The sequence below is a fragment of the Helianthus annuus genome, chromosome 3, assembly GCF_002127325.2.
Source record: "Helianthus annuus cultivar XRQ/B chromosome 3, HanXRQr2.0-SUNRISE, whole genome shotgun sequence".
In the NCBI taxonomy this organism is placed as follows: Eukaryota; Viridiplantae; Streptophyta; class Magnoliopsida; order Asterales; family Asteraceae; genus Helianthus; species Helianthus annuus.
Window position 1 is genome coordinate 8562385 of NC_035435.2, and position 17817 is coordinate 8580201.

At 37.7% G+C, this 17817-nt stretch overlaps 2 protein-coding genes across 2 annotated transcripts; one reads left to right on the forward strand and one right to left on the reverse strand.

Moving 5' to 3' along the window:
- The first annotated feature begins 2317 nt into the window (after window positions 1–2317).
- On the forward strand, window positions 2318–5491 carry LOC110931178. Its single transcript, XM_035987952.1, has 3 exons — window positions 2318–2930; window positions 4209–4394; window positions 5213–5491. Exons 1-3 carry the CDS (start codon window positions 2496–2498, stop codon window positions 5489–5491), a joined length of 900 nt encoding a protein of 299 aa, XP_035843845.1. The 5' UTR covers window positions 2318–2495.
- Window positions 5492–6672: 1181 nt separating this feature from the next.
- On the reverse strand, window positions 6673–16054 carry LOC110928591 (chloroplast processing peptidase). Its single transcript, XM_022171611.2, has 5 exons — window positions 15638–16054; window positions 7936–8073; window positions 7763–7849; window positions 7605–7672; window positions 6673–7114 (listed from the first exon to the last, which is right to left on the reverse strand). The coding sequence occupies exons 1-5, from the start codon at window positions 16022–16024 to the stop codon at window positions 6946–6948; spliced, it is 849 nt and encodes a 282-aa protein (XP_022027303.1). The 5' UTR covers window positions 16025–16054; the 3' UTR covers window positions 6673–6945.
- Window positions 16055–17817: the final 1763 nt, after the last annotated feature.

Below are 17817 nucleotides of genomic sequence, written 5' to 3' on the forward strand. Positions count from 1 at the left end.
CGGCGATGGCGATAGCTGGTGGTGGTGGCGGCGACTGGCGGTGCGGCGGCGACGACGAGTGGTGGTGGTGGCAAGGTGGTCGTTGGTGGTGGGTGGCAGCAGACGTGGCAGTTGGTGGCGGCGGTGGTGGTGGTGTCGACGATGGTGGTGGGAGGCGGCGGCGAGTGTCGTTAGCGGTTGGTCGCAGCTATGGGTGATAACGGTGGCGAGTGGGTGGCGGCGGCGGCGGTGGCTGTAGAGGTGAGGTGGTGGCGGGTGGCGGCGATGGCGTCGGTGGTGGGTGGTGGTGGTGATGGGTTGTGGCGAAGGTGGTGGGTTGTGGTGTTGTTGATAAATGGTGAAAGAGAGGATGGAATGGAAAAAAACATGGGGGGTGGAAGGAATGATTTTGAGGGAATAGAATGCATTTTGGAATGAGTGATTCCATTTCATTGACCAACCAAACACGCTTTTCTTCATTCCCTCATAATCATCTATTCTATTACACCTCTCATTCATGCATACCAAACAGTACCTTAGTTTTAGTTTGATTCAATACTACGAATGGTATAACAGTAAAAAGAAACGCGGTTAATTAAAAAAAATTGCAAGTGATGATATGTTAAACTTTAGATAAAATAAACTAAAAAATGTTAGGTTTGAAACTTAATAAAGAGGTGTCATGTGTCTCGGGGTAAGGTAAATGTCTCCAAGGAAACCTAATATTATAGCACTATTGACTTGGATTAACTTTATCAAGTGGGTTATCGCACATATGGAGTTATATTATTTGTTAAACAATGGTAAATAAATGGTCTAACATTTATAAAAAGTTCAACAACAATGAATGTTAGCATTTAAAACCACATAAAATAAAGACTTACATTCATTTCATCCATTTTTCTTTTACCTTATTTTAATTTACATATATAAAATACAAATCAACCTAAACAACAACAACAACAACAACAACAACAATAATAATAATAATAATAATAATAATAATAATAATAATAATAATAATAATAATAACAACTAGTATTAAGCACTCCCATGTTACGGCGGGGGCGAGCACTAATTCCACACTACTGCCAGCGACCACCGACATTAAAGTTGCGGCGTGTTAATGCGAAGAAATTAAACCGAAACGTAAAATAAAGAATAAAATAACTAAATTGATCTAGGACTCGCGCGTTACGATGAACTCGAGTCTATTTTTTCTCGTTTGACAGGTTTATCGTAATCTATATATAATATATATCATTACCACTATACAAACCATAATGCATACATTACAACAACCATTGCATCAATATGTTTCAAATTATATTTATACAAGATTTTGGCTAAATTAAGAGTAAACTGCCATTTTGGTCCCTGTGGTTTGGTCAATTTTGCCACTTTAGTGCAAAACTCAAATTTTTTTTGCATCTGGGTCCCTGTGGTTTCAGTTTTATTGCCATTTTGGTCAAAAAATGAAATCAGTTCATATTTGTCTTATAAAATCGTGTTATTTTGTCATTTTCTGCAGGGGCAAAATGATCATTTTTTTTATAAATAAATACCATATTTTATAAGACAAATATGACCTAATTTGCCCATGAGGAAAATGACAAAATTGCAGGATTTTATAAGACAAGTATGACCTGATTTCATTTTTGGACCAAAATGGCAATAAAACTGAAACCACAGGGACCCAGATGCAAAAGGTTTGAGTTTTGGACTAAAGTGGCAAAAGTAACCAAACCTCAGAGACCAAAATGGCAGTTTACTCGCTAAATTAATTAGATTATAATAAATAATAATAATTTACAAATAAAACAATACAACTTTGAATGGATCAGACCGATTGAATATGGTAAGATAATGAAATCATTATTTGATTAGAGTACAACCATTTAAGCACAATTTACAACTATACATGCATACAAAACAAAACAAAACAAATTGAATTTCGTAAGATAATGAAAACATTATTTGATCAAGATACAAGCACTTAAGCACAATTTACAACCAAATAATATAAATGTACAATAACACCTTGCATGACAAACCTTTAATGCACAACTTACAACTTAATAATGCACACACTTGTTGCAAATAATCAGTATATATAATAATAATAATAATAATAATAATAATAATAATAATAATAATAATAATAATAATAATAATAATAATAATAATAATAATAATAATAATAAAACCTTTGGGCCCATTAGTAACTAACAACTCAGCCGAAATTATCACACACACACACAACACAACTTGTCCAACTTGTCCAAGATTTTGTTTTAAGGTTGTTCCAAACTTCACATTAATCACTCTCCACATGAAACGGTCTCTTTCCATTTCCTTAATCTCTCCGAAACACCTTCAAACCGAATCAAGATCAAGTTTTTTTCTCCTTCAATTTAGCTTTCTTCCAATCTCTCTGAACGTTTCAGACCATCACAATTCCGTTCATCATCATCACCATCATCAATCTCCGATCACTTTTATTCCAAACCAAACAAATGATGCACGAGAAATCCGAAACCGATTCAACATCAACATCCTCGGCATCTCCGAAATGTACTTACATTGTCGAAAGCCCATCATGCGACTCACACGACGACAAATCGTCGATGAACAGCGCTCGCACGACTCCTGCTGAATCGCCTTCGCATTCGTCGCAGATGTCGTCAGAGAGCCGAGTGTCGGGACCGTACCGGTTTTCGTTGATTGGGAAGCATCAAAGGAATGTTTTGAAGAGGAAGAAAGTGTTTAGTGTGATTGATGAAGAGGGTGAGGATTATGGGGATGATGATTATTATTATTATCATGATCGACAAGTCACGAGACAGTGTCGGTTTGTGATGTTTTTGATGGGGTTTGTGATGGTTTTTACGGCTATTTGTCTCATCACTTGGGGTGCTAGTAGACCTTATAAATTTCACGTTCAAATGAAGGTAAATTTAAAACCCTATTTGCATACAAATTTGCAACATCTTTTAGGTTTTGCTAAATGTTATTACATTAGTCATTTTTATCTTTTCAAATCACTCATTCTCACTATATATACACACGTTTACATATGCCATACATCCGTATCGTATATATGCTATACCAGTGGCGGACCTATGAATTACATTCTAGGGTTGCAAATGAGGGGTTCAACCAAATTTTAAAGGGGTGCGATCGAGAATTTTGCCTATAAAATACACCAAAAGTTTACTTTTAAGGGGGGCGTCCGCCCACTCACCTCTTCACTTTTGTCCGCCATTGTGCTATATGCATGTATGCATGAGTTATACACCAGTACATATATATACACTATACAAGCGTATACATGTGTTATACACATAATATCTTGTCATGTCATATCAAAACACATCAACAAATGGATGTAACAAGTATATAAGGGTACATTTAGCACAATTTTTATAAATATATTGATACATACATACATATATACACACATACATACACACCTACGAGGCTACGGGTATATGTAATGGTTGAGGATATTATAATCTAAAATCTATAGGTCATAGGTGTAATACAAGTCTAGTCTTGGTTTTGTACCCGTTTAGAATTCGTTTGGTATCAAACTATACAAGAAACCGGACTAAACCGGATTCAAACCCCAGGCTAAAGATTTTAGCCTGATTTTTCACCTAGTCGACTTAACAAAACGTGTTAGATCATACCAAACTTACATGTACCATAACGAACCGGAATCGGTTTAATTTTCTATAATTGTAGCCAAGCATCGTACCGAGTATATTAGCAACCACTTTATTCAGCTCGGCATGGTTCGTGACTTCGGGTTGAGCTTGGTATATAGCAGTTGATAATACTTTATTGGTCATTGAGTCATGACAATCTATCATAGACCATTTATAGTAATCATAGATCATTTGTAGTAAACTAATAATGGAACTATATGTTTGCCCTTTGTGTCAAGATTTATCAACACTGTAGTATTGTAGAGCTAGAGAAGTGATTAAGTGAACCAATATCTATGAAATTTTGCAAGATATGATTTATAGGGCAAGAATAAATGTGCCTTATTTACTTGACTATAACAATAATGAAATGTGATTGGAAGTAAATGTAGGAAACAATAAAATTGTTGCAATTGATAATATTATTGGTCATGAATTTGGGTGATTACAATCTATCATGAATCATTTATAGTAGTAAGATACCTTTTGCACTTTGTGACATTAACTTTGATCTTGTAGAGTTGGAAGATGAACAATTTCTATTACGGAGAAGGAACAGATAACACAGGAGTATCGACCAAGTTATTGACAATCAATTGTACAGTGAAGATGAGCATACAAAACCCGGCTACATTTTTTGGCATCCATGTCTCATCCACTGCGCTAAATATCTTTTATTCACGAATCCTCATTGGGAGCGGTCAGGTGAGCTTTTTACCCCATGCTTCCTTTACGAGGATTCATTCGTATATGGAGGTGATTTATATACCATTTTAATTACATTACACATCCAATGTACAATCTTAGTAGTAGATTGTACACACTAAGTGAATCTTGATGTGTAAAGTAATTGTGTATAAATCACCTTTTAGTTTAGAACTTTTCAATTTACACTACTGAAGAAAATATCAAGTGTCTACATGTTTTAGATGTTTTATTTCATTTGTAACAAGAAATGCTGAGCTTATAATGGAAAATAAAAAATTCTGTCACTGAAAATGATACTTGTTTACACCTATAATGTAGAATTCTATTTTTGACAACCCAATTTCTTAAAAATGCAAGAAGCATAGATTCCAGAATCTTACACTTTTAAGTATGTAAAAGAGTTAAATGTCATTTTAGTCCCTGTGGTTTGGGTTATTTTGCCAGTTTAGTCCAAAGGTTTCATTTTTTGCCTGTGGGTCCAAAAAGGTTTCACCATTGCCATTTTAGTCAACTGGGTTAATTTCATCCATTTTTTCTGTTAATGAGAAGGGTAATTCGGTCATTTTATATGTAACTCTGTTAACTAGAAGGGCAATTCGGCCAGATAAAATGACCGAATTGTCTTTCTCGTTAACGGAAATAATGGATGAAGTTAACCCAGTGGACTAAAATGGCAACGGTAAACTTTTTTGGACCCGCAGGCGAAAAGTGAAACATTTAGACTAAACTGCCAAAATGGTCCAAACCACTATTTAACTCTATGTAAAGGTACAAATATTTTATAAGTTTGTTAACTCTTTATAGCATTGTATCAGTTTGTAGATTATTATCAACCAAAGAAAAGCCAACAAAATTTGTCAGTGAACATTGAAGGTAGACAAGTTCCACTTTATGGCGCCGGGGTTGGCATGGTTATGGAAAACAACGATGGTAGCGTTCCATTGAAGTTGGAGTTCGAGATTCACTCACAAGCCAACTTGATGGGGCGGTTGGTGCAGACAAAGCATCGTCGTCGAGTATTTTGCATCATGAAAATGGACTCTCAAAACAACAAAGCTATCGACTTTAAGCAAGATTCGTGTTCATATAGTTGAAATACAAATCAAGATTTATGATCTAGCTTCCATTTTTGCTTAGTTTATAAAGATTGCTAGCTAGTGTGCCTTTCTAGTTACAAGCAATGATATTTTTGTAGCTTTTTTGGTGCAATAGTGTTCTTTTTTTTTCTTGCATCTTGCATCATGATAAACCTGCATGTATGCATATATCATGTTAAAGGAACGAGTCTATACTATAAATTTAAGGGTAAATTGCATTTTACGTCCTTCAAGTTTTAACAAAATTTCAGAAGTTATTCTTTAACTAACGAAATTACAGCGTATGTCCTTTGTGTTATACTTTCTTTACAGCGGATATCTTTTTAGGGAAAAAGGATACCGCATGTAGAAAAATTAGAACATAAAGAACATCCAATGTAATTTAATTAGTTAAAGGATAGAGCCTGAAGGGAAAAAGGATACCGCCTGTAGAGAAATTAAAACATAAAGAACATCCAGTGTAATTTCATTAGTTAAAGGATAGAGCCTGAAAATTTAGTGGAATTAAAAGAACGTAAAATGCAGTTTACCGTAAATTTAATTATTAAGATCGTTATACGGCTTGGAGGATGCTTGTGTTGCAAATACGCGTCTTCACTTATATTGTAGACTTTTACTATATACATATATGTATATTTGCTTTTGTGCAAGATGTATACACTACTTTAGTGTATATGATTTATATAAGCTTATAGAAAGTTTAGGCTATATTCAAAAATTTAAAAGGTATGATTAAATCTTTTGCACAACCTTAACCTTTAAACTAACAACGTTTATATATTGACAATTGACAATTATTAAAAATGTAACAAGTTAGGTAATAAGATAGCCTAAGATGCCAATCAGCTGGTGGTGGAGTGGTAGGGGAGAGACCTAATGTTTCAAGTGACCCATGTTCCGATTCCCCCCCCCCCCCCCCGAGACTAGGCGGGTAGGCAGCGAACAGAGCGAGTTTTACCTCCTCGCACTGTTGTGCCTTCGGGCGAGTGTTCACGGGCTTTGTCCTTAGGTGAGGGTGTTCCCCAGTTCGGAGGCGAGTGTATCCCAATGTGGTGAATTCCGTCAGTAACTCATTTGGAGGACTCGTTGGCCATTAAAAAAAAAGAGATAGCCTAAAATGTACTCTAATACATAAAATCTTCTAAATCTTTTTATTAAATATATTATTGTAATAACTATAGTTTTTATCATCATATTTATTACAAGTTACAACTATTTTAAAATCTTTTACAGGAATAAAAAAAGTTGTGAGCCAATACAATCCGGCTAGTATTGGCAAATACCAAAAATTGTCTTTTCTAACCGAACAGATTTTGACCCGTTACCCAACACATCAGAACTTTCTTACCTAAAGATGGGACTCAATAAAAAAGAATAAGGGTATAAACAAATTGTCTTGTTGACTATAAAAAAGTCAAGGGTTATGGTATATGCCTTAAACCCCTAAATGCCTATTGAGATGCTAATTTACTGGTATCTTGTTGAGATTCTAGACTACTATTCGTATTTTCCGGCTGGTCGATTGCACAACCACCTGGCAAAACCGTGCTGCCGATCCTCGCTGGCGGCCAGTACCGCAACACCGATCTCCCGATTATGTTTTTGGATGGCAGTGATCCCCTGATGTGATTAACATTTAAAAAACATTAACTTCATTAATGAAGTTCTTTAATAGAAAGATAATTAACAATGGAAATAAACTGTCTGCAATGTAAATGCTAAAAAATGTCTAACGTCTTTTGAAGCTCGCAAGATGGGCAGATCGGATGGGTTGGATAACGGGTCAAAACGTGTTTGGGTTGACACGTGTCTTTTTAGTATGAGTTGAAACGGGCCAAGATGGTTGGCCCGCCAACATTTTTTACCGTTTTTGTAAATTATGTATATGTTGAATAAAACTACAAAAAACAATATTATTACAATAATAAATCTTTGAAAAAATGATTTAGGAAAGGTATTAGCTAAACCTTTTTATTTTGACCCGTTGATATAAATCACAACCCAATTCGACCCATTCATATGCAAACGGTTCTTTTTGACACTTGTGTAAAAGGGTATTTTTGTTTAAGAAAAAAAGCCAAATATGATAGTCCAAAAACCGATAACTTACCAAACGTGTGAATCATAACTGTTATTACGATTATCGCCCATCACAAAAACATAATTTTCTGGTACACGCTGCAAATATAGGACATATACAGAAGATTTAGCAACGATTTCAAGTTTACCGTCTCGTAGATTATTAAAAAATGTGAAGACTGAACATACAACTGGATTCATTTCATATTTAGGTGCTTCGTATGTGAAGTCTTCGTTTCTGACTACCCCGTTTACTATTAACTTCCCGTTGTGTACCTGTAGAGAAAACGTTTGCAAGTCGTACTAAATCAACAATACTAACAATTAAGTTTACTTTAAATGGAATAAATCAAGAAACTCACCTCAACCACATCGCCTGCCTTTGCGACAATTCGTTTGATGAAAACATCATCATCGGTGTATCCTGCCTTTTGAAGAACTGGAGGGCTTTTAAATATCACAATATCGTTTGGGCATGGCTTTCGAAAATAATAACTAACCTGAAATGGAGTTAATAAATCAAGATATTGCCAAATGAAAAATCCGACAAATGAAAGGATTAATCATTTAATCATTGCCAAATGAAAAATCAGACACAATGTTCAATATGTAGCTCGTCTACCTGCCATTTATTAGCTGGCATATCTTCTAATACTTTTGGCACATCTCCCTACAATCATTCCTCATTTACGTTTGATTATGTTTCCATTTATCTTTCTTGATTGTAGCCACAGATTATGGCATTTCCTTTTTGTGGTCGTCCCCTCCCTTACTTAAGGGAGGTTGCTTCGTATTGTTATCATCACAAAATTAATACACAGTAATAAAAGCTTTTGATTTCTTTATCGATATCTCGATTTTATCATGGTATCAGAGCAGTGATCCGAACTGCTCCAACCTTTAAAACATGACCGGCGAAGATTCGACGGTGAAAGAAACCGGTGGTGGGGTTGCCGACTATAACTCACCATATTATGTTCATCCCTCCGACACGCCCAGGCAAATGCAAGTTAACGAACTATTGTCTGACAAAAACTATGCCGATTGGGCACAAGAAATGGAGAACTTTCTCTTCGCGAAGAACAAGTTCGGTTTCGTTGATGGTAGTATTAAGAAACCGGAAAAAATGTCAAAAGAATACGCTCAATGGATGAGAGTAGACGCAATGATTAAAGGGTGGCTCACCACCGCCATGGAGAAAGACATAAGGGGAAGTGTCAAGTATGCCTATACCGCTGCAGAGATTTGGAGTGACTTACAAGAAAGGTTCGGGAAGGAGAGCGCTCCCCGTGCCTATGAACTAAAGAATAAAATAATTAACACTCATCAAGACGGAAGCTCCGTATCAGCCTATTATACGAGACTCCGGTCCATTTGGGATGAGATTCAGTCTGTGTTTCCCATGCCAAGATGCACCTGTAACGGGTGTACGTGTGAGGTCGGGAAGCGGCTCGTTGAACACCAAGAAAAAGAGAAGTTGTATGAATTTCTTATGGGTCTCGATGGTGATTTTTCGGTCATCAAAACTCAAATTTTGGCTAATAAGCCGACCCCAAGTTTGAGCACAGCCTACCACCTCGTTGCAGAAGATGAAAGGCAGAAGCAAATCTCCGAAGATAAGCGTCCTAATGCCGAGTCGGCGGCTTTTAAGGCTTATATCCCAAAAAATCGGGATAATAGAAATGTAAAAGGAAAAGGCAAGCAGGAAGAAGCAAAGCATTGTACTCATTGTGATCGCGACGGTCACCTTAAGGAGGGTTGTTTTAAACGTATCGGGTACCCGGATTGGTGGCCGGGTAAAGTGAAGGAAGAAAGGCCAAGTCCGAAAGCTTCTTGCGTGGAAAGGGGTTCACGAGTTATTAACGGACTCACCGAAGAACAATATGAAGAGTTTCTTGAACGCTTCAAGGATAAAACAAATGATGAAGGAAGCGAGCGTGTAGCCAACATGACAGGTAGAACGAATGGTAAGACCAATTGGGTTGTGGATTCGGGAGCCACCGAACACACAACCTACTTGGGTGACATTCTTGAAAACAAAAGAAAAAATAACCATGAATTACCAATAACCATTCCAAACGGAGATGCCATACCGGTTAAAGGAAAAGGCGATTACACTTTACCGGGGGGGGTTAAAATTAAAGGAATATTACATGTGCCGGACTTCACTTGTAATTTACTCTCTGTTAGCCGTTTGGCTAAGGATCTTCAATGTTCTGTAACCTTTTACCCCGATTTTTTTGTAATGCAGGGTCTCCGTTCGGGGAACTTGATTGGTGCGGGTAAGTGTGAGGGTGGTCTCTACCGGTTGAAGATGTTTGTTGAAGAGAGAAAGGCTATGTCGGTTTCTATTAGTAGATGGCACGAAAGATTGGGTCATACGTCTCAAGAAAGGCTTGGTAAAGTTGATTTTTTGAAAGGTGTTTCTTTAAATCTTAGGAATAAAATTTGTGATTCATGTTCTAAGGCCAAACATACTAGGTCTTCTTTTAATTTAAGTGAAATAAAGACAAAGGAGTGTTTTGAACTTTTGCATTGTGATGTTTGGGGCAAGTATCGTTTTCAATCACTTTCGGGGGCAAATTTCTTCCTAACCATTGTTGATGACTATAGTAGGCATGTTTGGGTTTTTCTCATAAAACGCAAAAGCGATGCAAGCACGTGTTTGGTGAATTTTTGCAAGATGATTAAAACTCAATTTGATAAAGTCGTTAAAAGAATAAGGTGTGATAATGGTGGAGAATTTACCTCAAATGCCATGGTGGATTTTTATGCCAACCAAGGCATCTTGTTGGAGACCACTTGTCCCCACACCTCTCAGCAAAATGGAGTTGTCGAACGGAAGCACCAACATCTCCTTGACACGGCAAGAGCGCTTCGATTTGGAGCCAAATTGCCAAAGAGGTTTTGGGGAGAATGTGTCCTCACGGCCGCATACATCATAAACCGTCTACCCTCTAAAACCATTGGTGACAAAACTCCCTATGAAAAATTATATAACCAAAGGGCCGAATATGACCACATGAGAGTTTTTGGTTGCCTCGTATATTTTTGGAGTATTGATACTAAAGGAGATAAGTTTGAAGAGAGGGGGAAACCCGGCATTTTCCTCGGATACCCGAAGGGAATTAAAGGTTACAAAATATATGACATTGGAAGCAAGAAAATGGTCGTCTCTCGCGATGTGAAATTTCATGAAGATAACTTTGTTTTCCCTCAAAGGCAAGATCAAGATATCGATGACATGTTCACTGTGTCAATCGATAATCATGACAAACAACAAATTAATGTTGAAGTTGAGCCTATTGAGAAAGGCAACGAACCAAGTTATGGGCCTGAGAATAATTCACAAAATGAGCAAAGGAATAATGGGCATGCTAGTGAGGCCCAACATGTTGTTGAACCTGGTTGCGGCCCAGAGGGTTCTCTTGAAAATAATCAGCATATGGGTGAGGACAGTGGGCCGATTAATCAAGAAGCGGATGAAGGTAATGGCCCAGTCGATTGTCACGAGGATTTTTTTAGAGACGAATCAACAGAAAGACCAAAAAGAAATAAAGCTCCTCCAAAGCATTTAAACGACTTCGTTGTAAATCTTCCGCCTTCGGTAGACCACACACACCCCGCATCAACTCAAGACGCCTCAACGGTATACCCTTCTGCACATTACATTTCATATAATAATTTTTCTTCGAATCATAAACGTTTTCTAGCGGCCATCACTACAAGTGTTGAGCCAAAGAATTTCAAGCAAGCTATGCAGGACCCGAAATGGGTAGAAGCCATGCAACGAGAGATCCAAGCGCTCGAGCAGAACAACACGTGGACCATTGAGTCTTTACCGGAAGGCAAACGAGCAATTGATTCTAAATGGGTTTACAAGATTAAATATAAACCGAATGGTGAAGTCGAAAGATACAAAGCAAGGCTCGTGGCAAGAGGGTTTACTCAAGTTGAGGGGGAAGATTTTCATGACACTTTTGCCCCGGTTGCCAAGTTAGTTACCGTCCGGACCTTGCTAGCCGTCGCCACAAAAAGGAATTGGTTCATTCGACAACTTGACGTTAACAATGCCTTTCTCCATGGGGATCTTGATGAGGAGGTTTTCATGAAGATACCTCAAGGCTTTCTTAAGGAAAACGAAGATCGTGTATGTCGTTTACGAAAATCTCTCTATGGGTTAAAGCAAGCCTCTCGTAATTGGTACCAAAAGTTCACTAATGCTCTGATTGGGCTCGGGTTTACCACTTCCAGAGCCGATCATTCCTTATTTTTATACAACAACAATGGTGTTTTTCTTGCCATCCTCATTTATGTGGATGATGTTATTTTGGTTGGAAATGATATGAAGAAAATTGAAGAAATTAAAGATTGTCTTCATAGCCAGTTCAGCATTAAAGACCTTGGTCATCTCAAATACTTCTTAGGGATCGAAGTGGCAAATACTTCTCAAGGTCTCGTTCTAAGCCAACGGAAGTACACTCTCGATATTTTAGAAGACAGTGGAATGGAGGGTTGTCGCCCGAGCTCCTTTCCTATTGAACAAAATCTCAAACTCGATACAAGAGAGGATGACCCCGTGGTCGATGCAGGTTGCTACCGACGACTTATTGGACGATTATTGTATCTTCAAGCTACTCGTCCTGATGTAGCTTTCTCGGTTAATTGTTTAAGCCAATTTGTGTCGGATCCTCGCCAGAGTCACATGGATGCTGTGTATCGGGTTTTGCAGTATTTGAAGGCCACTCCAGGCCAAGGAATTCTTTTACCGAAAGGGGATGGTGAGAATTTGATTGCCTATTCGGACTCTGACTGGCTTGGTTGTCCTATGACTAGGCGCTCTCGCACCGGTTATGTTGTGTTTCTCGGAGGTGCCCCTATATCTTGGAAAACTAAGAAACAATCGGTTGTTTCTAGATCTTCCGCTGAGGCCGAGTATAGGGCTATGGCAACCACGGTCAGTGAACTTATTTGGCTTCGATGGCTTTTAGGCGAGCTTGGGGTTCCACAATCAAGTCCCACCATGATGTTCTGTGATAATCAGGCGGCCCGCAGCATAGCAAATAATCCTGTTTTTCACGAACGTACGAAACACGTGGAAATGGATTGCTATTTCGTTCGAGAAAGGATTGAGTCAAAAGAAGTTTGCACTGTGCCCATCGAGTCCAGACTTCAACTGGCGGATCTCTTCACTAAAGGACTTGGGGCTGCTCGTCTCAGATTTTTGCTTGACAAGCTTGGAGTCGTTGATCTCCACGCTCCAGCTTGAGGGGGAATATTAGCTGGCATATCTTCTAATACTTTTGGCACATCTCCCTACAATCATTCCTCATTTACGTTTGATTATGTTTCCATTTATCTTTCTTGATTGTAGCCACAGATTATGGCATTTCCTTTTTGTGGTCGTCCCCTCCCTTACTTAAGGGAGGTTGCTTCGTATTGTTATCATCACAAAATTAATACACAGTAATAAAAGCTTTTGATTTCTTTATCGATATCTCGATTTTATCACCATTAGTCTGTAATCGTCTCTGTTTTAAATATTTTGTTTAATCATATGTAGTACTAGTTACAAAATTCTAATGTGGTGCATATCTTTGTTCTTCAAAGTTACATTCCATAAGACCATGTGTAGTGGTTAAGAAAAATAATGCCCCCACCATGGGGCATTATCCGACACGTGGCAGTCCAGTCAGCATGGGGCGTTATTGCAAAAGTGGCGTAGTGGGAATAATGCCCAAATAATGCCCCTTCCAATCATTAAACAAAAAAAAAAGCAAACTAAATGATCATTGGCTAGTCAAACCCACTTCTTCTCCCATTGGCCACATGCAAGAATCAAATGGAGCTATGCAGCGTTTTCTTAATAACGCCAAAATCAAATTTCTGAATTTTTTTTTAAATAACGCCTAGTGTAATGGAGGGGGGGGGGGCGTTTTGGGGCGTTTTTTTTTCAATTTTTTTTTAAAAATCACGCCCCACTACGGGTGGTCTAATACTTTTGCAGTTAAAATTTGACCATACGGACACAAAGAACATGTAAAAACTAGGCCTGTCGAAAATAGCCGATACCCAAATAAACCAACCAACCCGTTTAAAATTTGACCTTATGAACACAAAGAACATGTAAAAACTTGATACATTTTGATTTTAGTTATGTGTGTAGATTTGCATTGCTTGTGAGTAGTTAAAATCAGTGGCAACTGGCAAGTTAGGCATGTCAAAAGATAATCGATGCCCGAATAAACCAACCCAACCCAAATACTCGAAACCCTGAAATGTAATTTGGTTCGCATATCGGTTACATTTTCAGACATGATTTAGCCGATTAAACCCAACCCAAACAGCCGAAACGTAACTTGCGTACCGGTTACATTTGTGGACAGAACACTTCGACTAACCCATACCGTGAATACCTGAAATGTAATTTGGTTCGCGTATCTGTTACATTTTCAGACAGAATTTAGCCGATTAACCAAACCCGATATCGGAAATGTAATTCGGTTCGACGTATTGGTTACATTTGCAGATATAATTTAATCAATTAACCCGAACCCCAAATACCCGAAATGTAGGGATGTAATCGAACTGAATGAACACGAACAAGGCCATGTTCGTGTCCGTTCGTTAAGGAAATTAGTATGTTCACGAACTGTTCACAAACACAAGTTTATGTTCGTGTTCATTCGTTAAGGAAATTCCGTTGTTCGCAAACACAAACGAATGCAGACGAATAAAAACAAACGTAAACGAACATTTAACTTGAAAATAAAAAATAAAAACATTGTTAACCTTAAACATTGGACATAAGTAGTTAAATCATCATCATCATACTCAGTAAATCCCACCAATAGCAAAGCAAAGGTAGGGTCTGAGGAGGGTAAGATGTAGACAGCCTTACCTCTACCCTGTAGGAATAGAGAGGCTGCTTCCAGTGAGACCCCCGGCTCGATAGTAGTTTTGCATCAAGCCTTGGACATAAGGCACATAACACTCAGCAATCGGGACAAAGACCGATTAGTGCATGTACCCTTTTGTCTTTCAGCTATCAACGCCACCACATGATACCTGATTAACCGTCCTCAGCTTTTAACGTTATTTTCAAGAAATTAGTAAAATAACGTTAAAATTAGTGCACTTTCACTTTTGCCCCCCGATGGCCCACACATATATACATTATATGCGCATACCGCAAGCGGGGCGTAAGGACATAAGTAGTTAAATACAACCATTAATTGATAAATCAAAACACATGAAGTCTACTACAACCACCAAACGATGAACCAAGTTTAACTAATTTAGACATAATTATCCCAAAAAATGTCTTCAATGTCCAAATTTTAGCTAACTTAGAAAAAAAAAATAGAGTTTCAAGTTTTCAATATGTTTAGATAAAAGGTTTATTATTTATTATTTTTTAATATAATCAACTGAACACGAACGACCATGAACGAACGTAAGCGAACATATTATCAAACATTCATGAACGCAGTCGAATGAACGAGACCTTTGTTCGCAGGGCCAGCTCTTGGGCCGGCCAACCCGTGTCGTCGCTCGAGGCCCAAATTTTTAAAGGGACCAAAAGGTTTCTGTGAGCTTTTATATATATACTTGATTATATATTTAATATATGCATCTACTCATAATGCAAAAAAATGTTGGTGGTGAGTGGAAAAACCGAAGGTCTCAAGTTCAAGTCTTGACTGCACCATCAAAGGGTTTGTTTTTTTTAATTCATTTCCCTAACCACAATTTTGGGCCCAATTTTTTTTTGTCGCCCGAGGCCTAAATTTTTTTGAGAGTTTTCGAAGACGGCTCTGTTTGTTCATGTCCGTTCGTTAAGCTAAATTTTTTTTTGGGATCGGTATTTGATATCAAATGCTCATCCCTAGAATCTAGCAGATTAACCCGAAAACCCGAAATGTAATCCGAATAATGCATCAGTTACATTTTTAAACAAAATTTACCCAATTAACCCGAACTGATTAACCCGAAACCCGAATAAAAATAACCGAACAACAACATAAAAACATCAAATTGCACACAATCAAACAGAATTTGTACCTTTTCAGCAACAATTCTGTCTCCAACATCAAACGTAGGATACATAGACAACGAAGGAATAAACCTTGGCTCAGCAATAAACGCCCGAAACGCAAGCGAAACTGCAACCGCAACAACAACCGTTTTCACATCATCCAAACTAAAATCAATCCAATCCGGTAACAACAACAACCCATCTTTTTTCTCTTCATTCCCATCTCCTCCTCCTCCACCGTTTACTTCCTCTTTACTTCCATAACAGACTAGGTCGCGATTGTAACGTTTTGGGCTGCAAAAAGATGCAAAATTTGGGGTTTTGGTGATGGGTTTGGATCCGGCGTTGTTGAAATTGAAGGTGAGTTTGGGATTGTGGAGGGAAGATAAGTGAAGGAGATGTGAAGATACCATTTTTATTTTCGAATTTGTTGAGTTACAGATGATTTTATGGAACATGATGACGTGGATATTATATGGCAATAAAAAGTAGGATATTCCAACTTTTTATAAGATTTGTTCCCGGCTTATATATAGTTTCATTTCAATTTTTTTAAGGCAAATTTGGATCACTGACAATAGTGTTATCGTAACACCACCAGTGGAACCACCCAATCATATACATCTTTCATCAGTGGAACCACCCAATCATATACATCTTCACTAGGCAATAGTGTTATACGACTCATATAGAAGCAGAAAATATTTTATACAACAAATATTTGGCAGTATAATGTTATACGACTTATATAGATACAGAAAATATTAGGTCGCATAACATTTTATATGGGTCGTATAACATTGTGTGGGGTTTGTGTCGTATAACATTATATAGGTCGTATAGTGTTACACGGCTCGTATAGATGGAGACAAAAAAAAATCTCTGACATTTTTTGTGCAGCATTCTTTTATACGAGTCGTATAGGTGTAGGGATGTGAAAATAAGATTTCTGGGATGTGAGAAAAATGGGCACCTTTTAGAAATAAGATAATTTCATACATCATAAAATATTTTTAGTTATATGATTTATTGCACCAACAATTTTAGAAATGGATATTGGATTTAAATAACCACATCTTTCACCAGTTGGCCGATAACACTCTCAACATTCGATTTATATCACACCACACCTAACCAGCGTTGGATTCTACCACACCCAACTTTCGTCAACTGCCACATCAGCTGCCACGTCATCAAAAGCCAAATCATACGCCACTTCATCAAAAAAGTCAAAATCAGATGCCATGTCAGCCGTCACATCATCAAAAACGCCACATCACCACACAAGTGCCACATCAGCAAAAAAAAACTAACTAGGTTAGTGTACAGTTAGTTTGGAGGAAAATAAGTTGAAAATTGTGGTATAAATCGAAAGTTGAGAGTGCTATCAGCCAATTGGTGAAAGTTGAGGTTATTTAAATCCAATATCCCTTCTAGAATCAGGATAATTTCATACGTTTTAAAATATTTCTAATTGTATGATGTATTGCACCAACAATAAGGTGATGTTGTACAAGTTCGAATCCATGGACCTCTTGCTTGCGATGTGGACGAGAAGTCCGACCATTGAGTCCCCTACCTCTTTACTTTGTTGCAAACAGACTTCCCTCTTTACTTGGTTTAAAGAGGTGCGCCTAATGCACGAGGCGATCAGGAAAGTCCCTGAGGGCTTGTAGGATATATACAACCAAAGGGATTGTTGGATCAAATTTAACCGACAAGAACCGTCCCACAAACACACTTAATATCGTAGGTAGTTGTCTTAGTCATTGGTAGTTATGTTAACGGTGTTAGGAAGTTACTGTTAATTATTTAGTTAGTTAGTTAGTTATTATGGTTCACTATAAATACCCTTGTAAACTTCATTTGTTAATAGGCAGAGTACATCCATTTAATATCAATATACCAGATCTCTGTTCTCTATTCAATTCATGTTTGATTGTTGTACTCAGGGGTGGACCCACCCTTTGGCCAAGGTGGGCGGCCACACCTCTTGAAAAAAAAAAATTAGTATATATTTTAAGCAAAATACCCGACCGCACCTCTTGAAAATATGGTTGAACACCTCATCCGCACCCCCAACCACTAATTTTTGGGTCCGCCACTGGTTGTACTCGATCCATAATCATGTGATAATAGGGATAAAGCGATTATATGGGCTATAACGTAAACATATGAAACATAATAATAACCGATGAAACTTTTG

Excerpts from the sequence above, each read along its gene's own strand:
- LOC110931178 (XM_035987952.1), top strand. The coding sequence starts at position 2,496 with ATGATGCACGAGAAATCCGAAACCGATTCAACATCAACATCCTCGGCA. Across the intron at positions 2,931-4,208 it reads AATTTCACGTTCAAATGAAG|AGTTGGAAGATGAACAATTT; the intron begins GTAAATTTAAAA and ends TTGATCTTGTAG. Across the intron at positions 4,395-5,212 it reads TCCTCATTGGGAGCGGTCAG|TTTGTAGATTATTATCAACC; the intron begins GTGAGCTTTTTA and ends GCATTGTATCAG.
- LOC110928591 (XM_022171611.2), bottom strand. The coding sequence starts at position 16,024 with ATGGTATCTTCACATCTCCTTCACTTATCTTCCCTCCACAATCCCAAA. Across the intron at positions 7,850-7,935 it reads AGGCAGGCGATGTGGTTGAG|GTACACAACGGGAAGTTAAT; the intron begins GTGAGTTTCTTG and ends TTTTCTCTACAG. Across the intron at positions 7,673-7,762 it reads AATATGAAATGAATCCAGTT|CGTGTACCAGAAAATTATGT; the intron begins GTATGTTCAGTC and ends CTATATTTGCAG.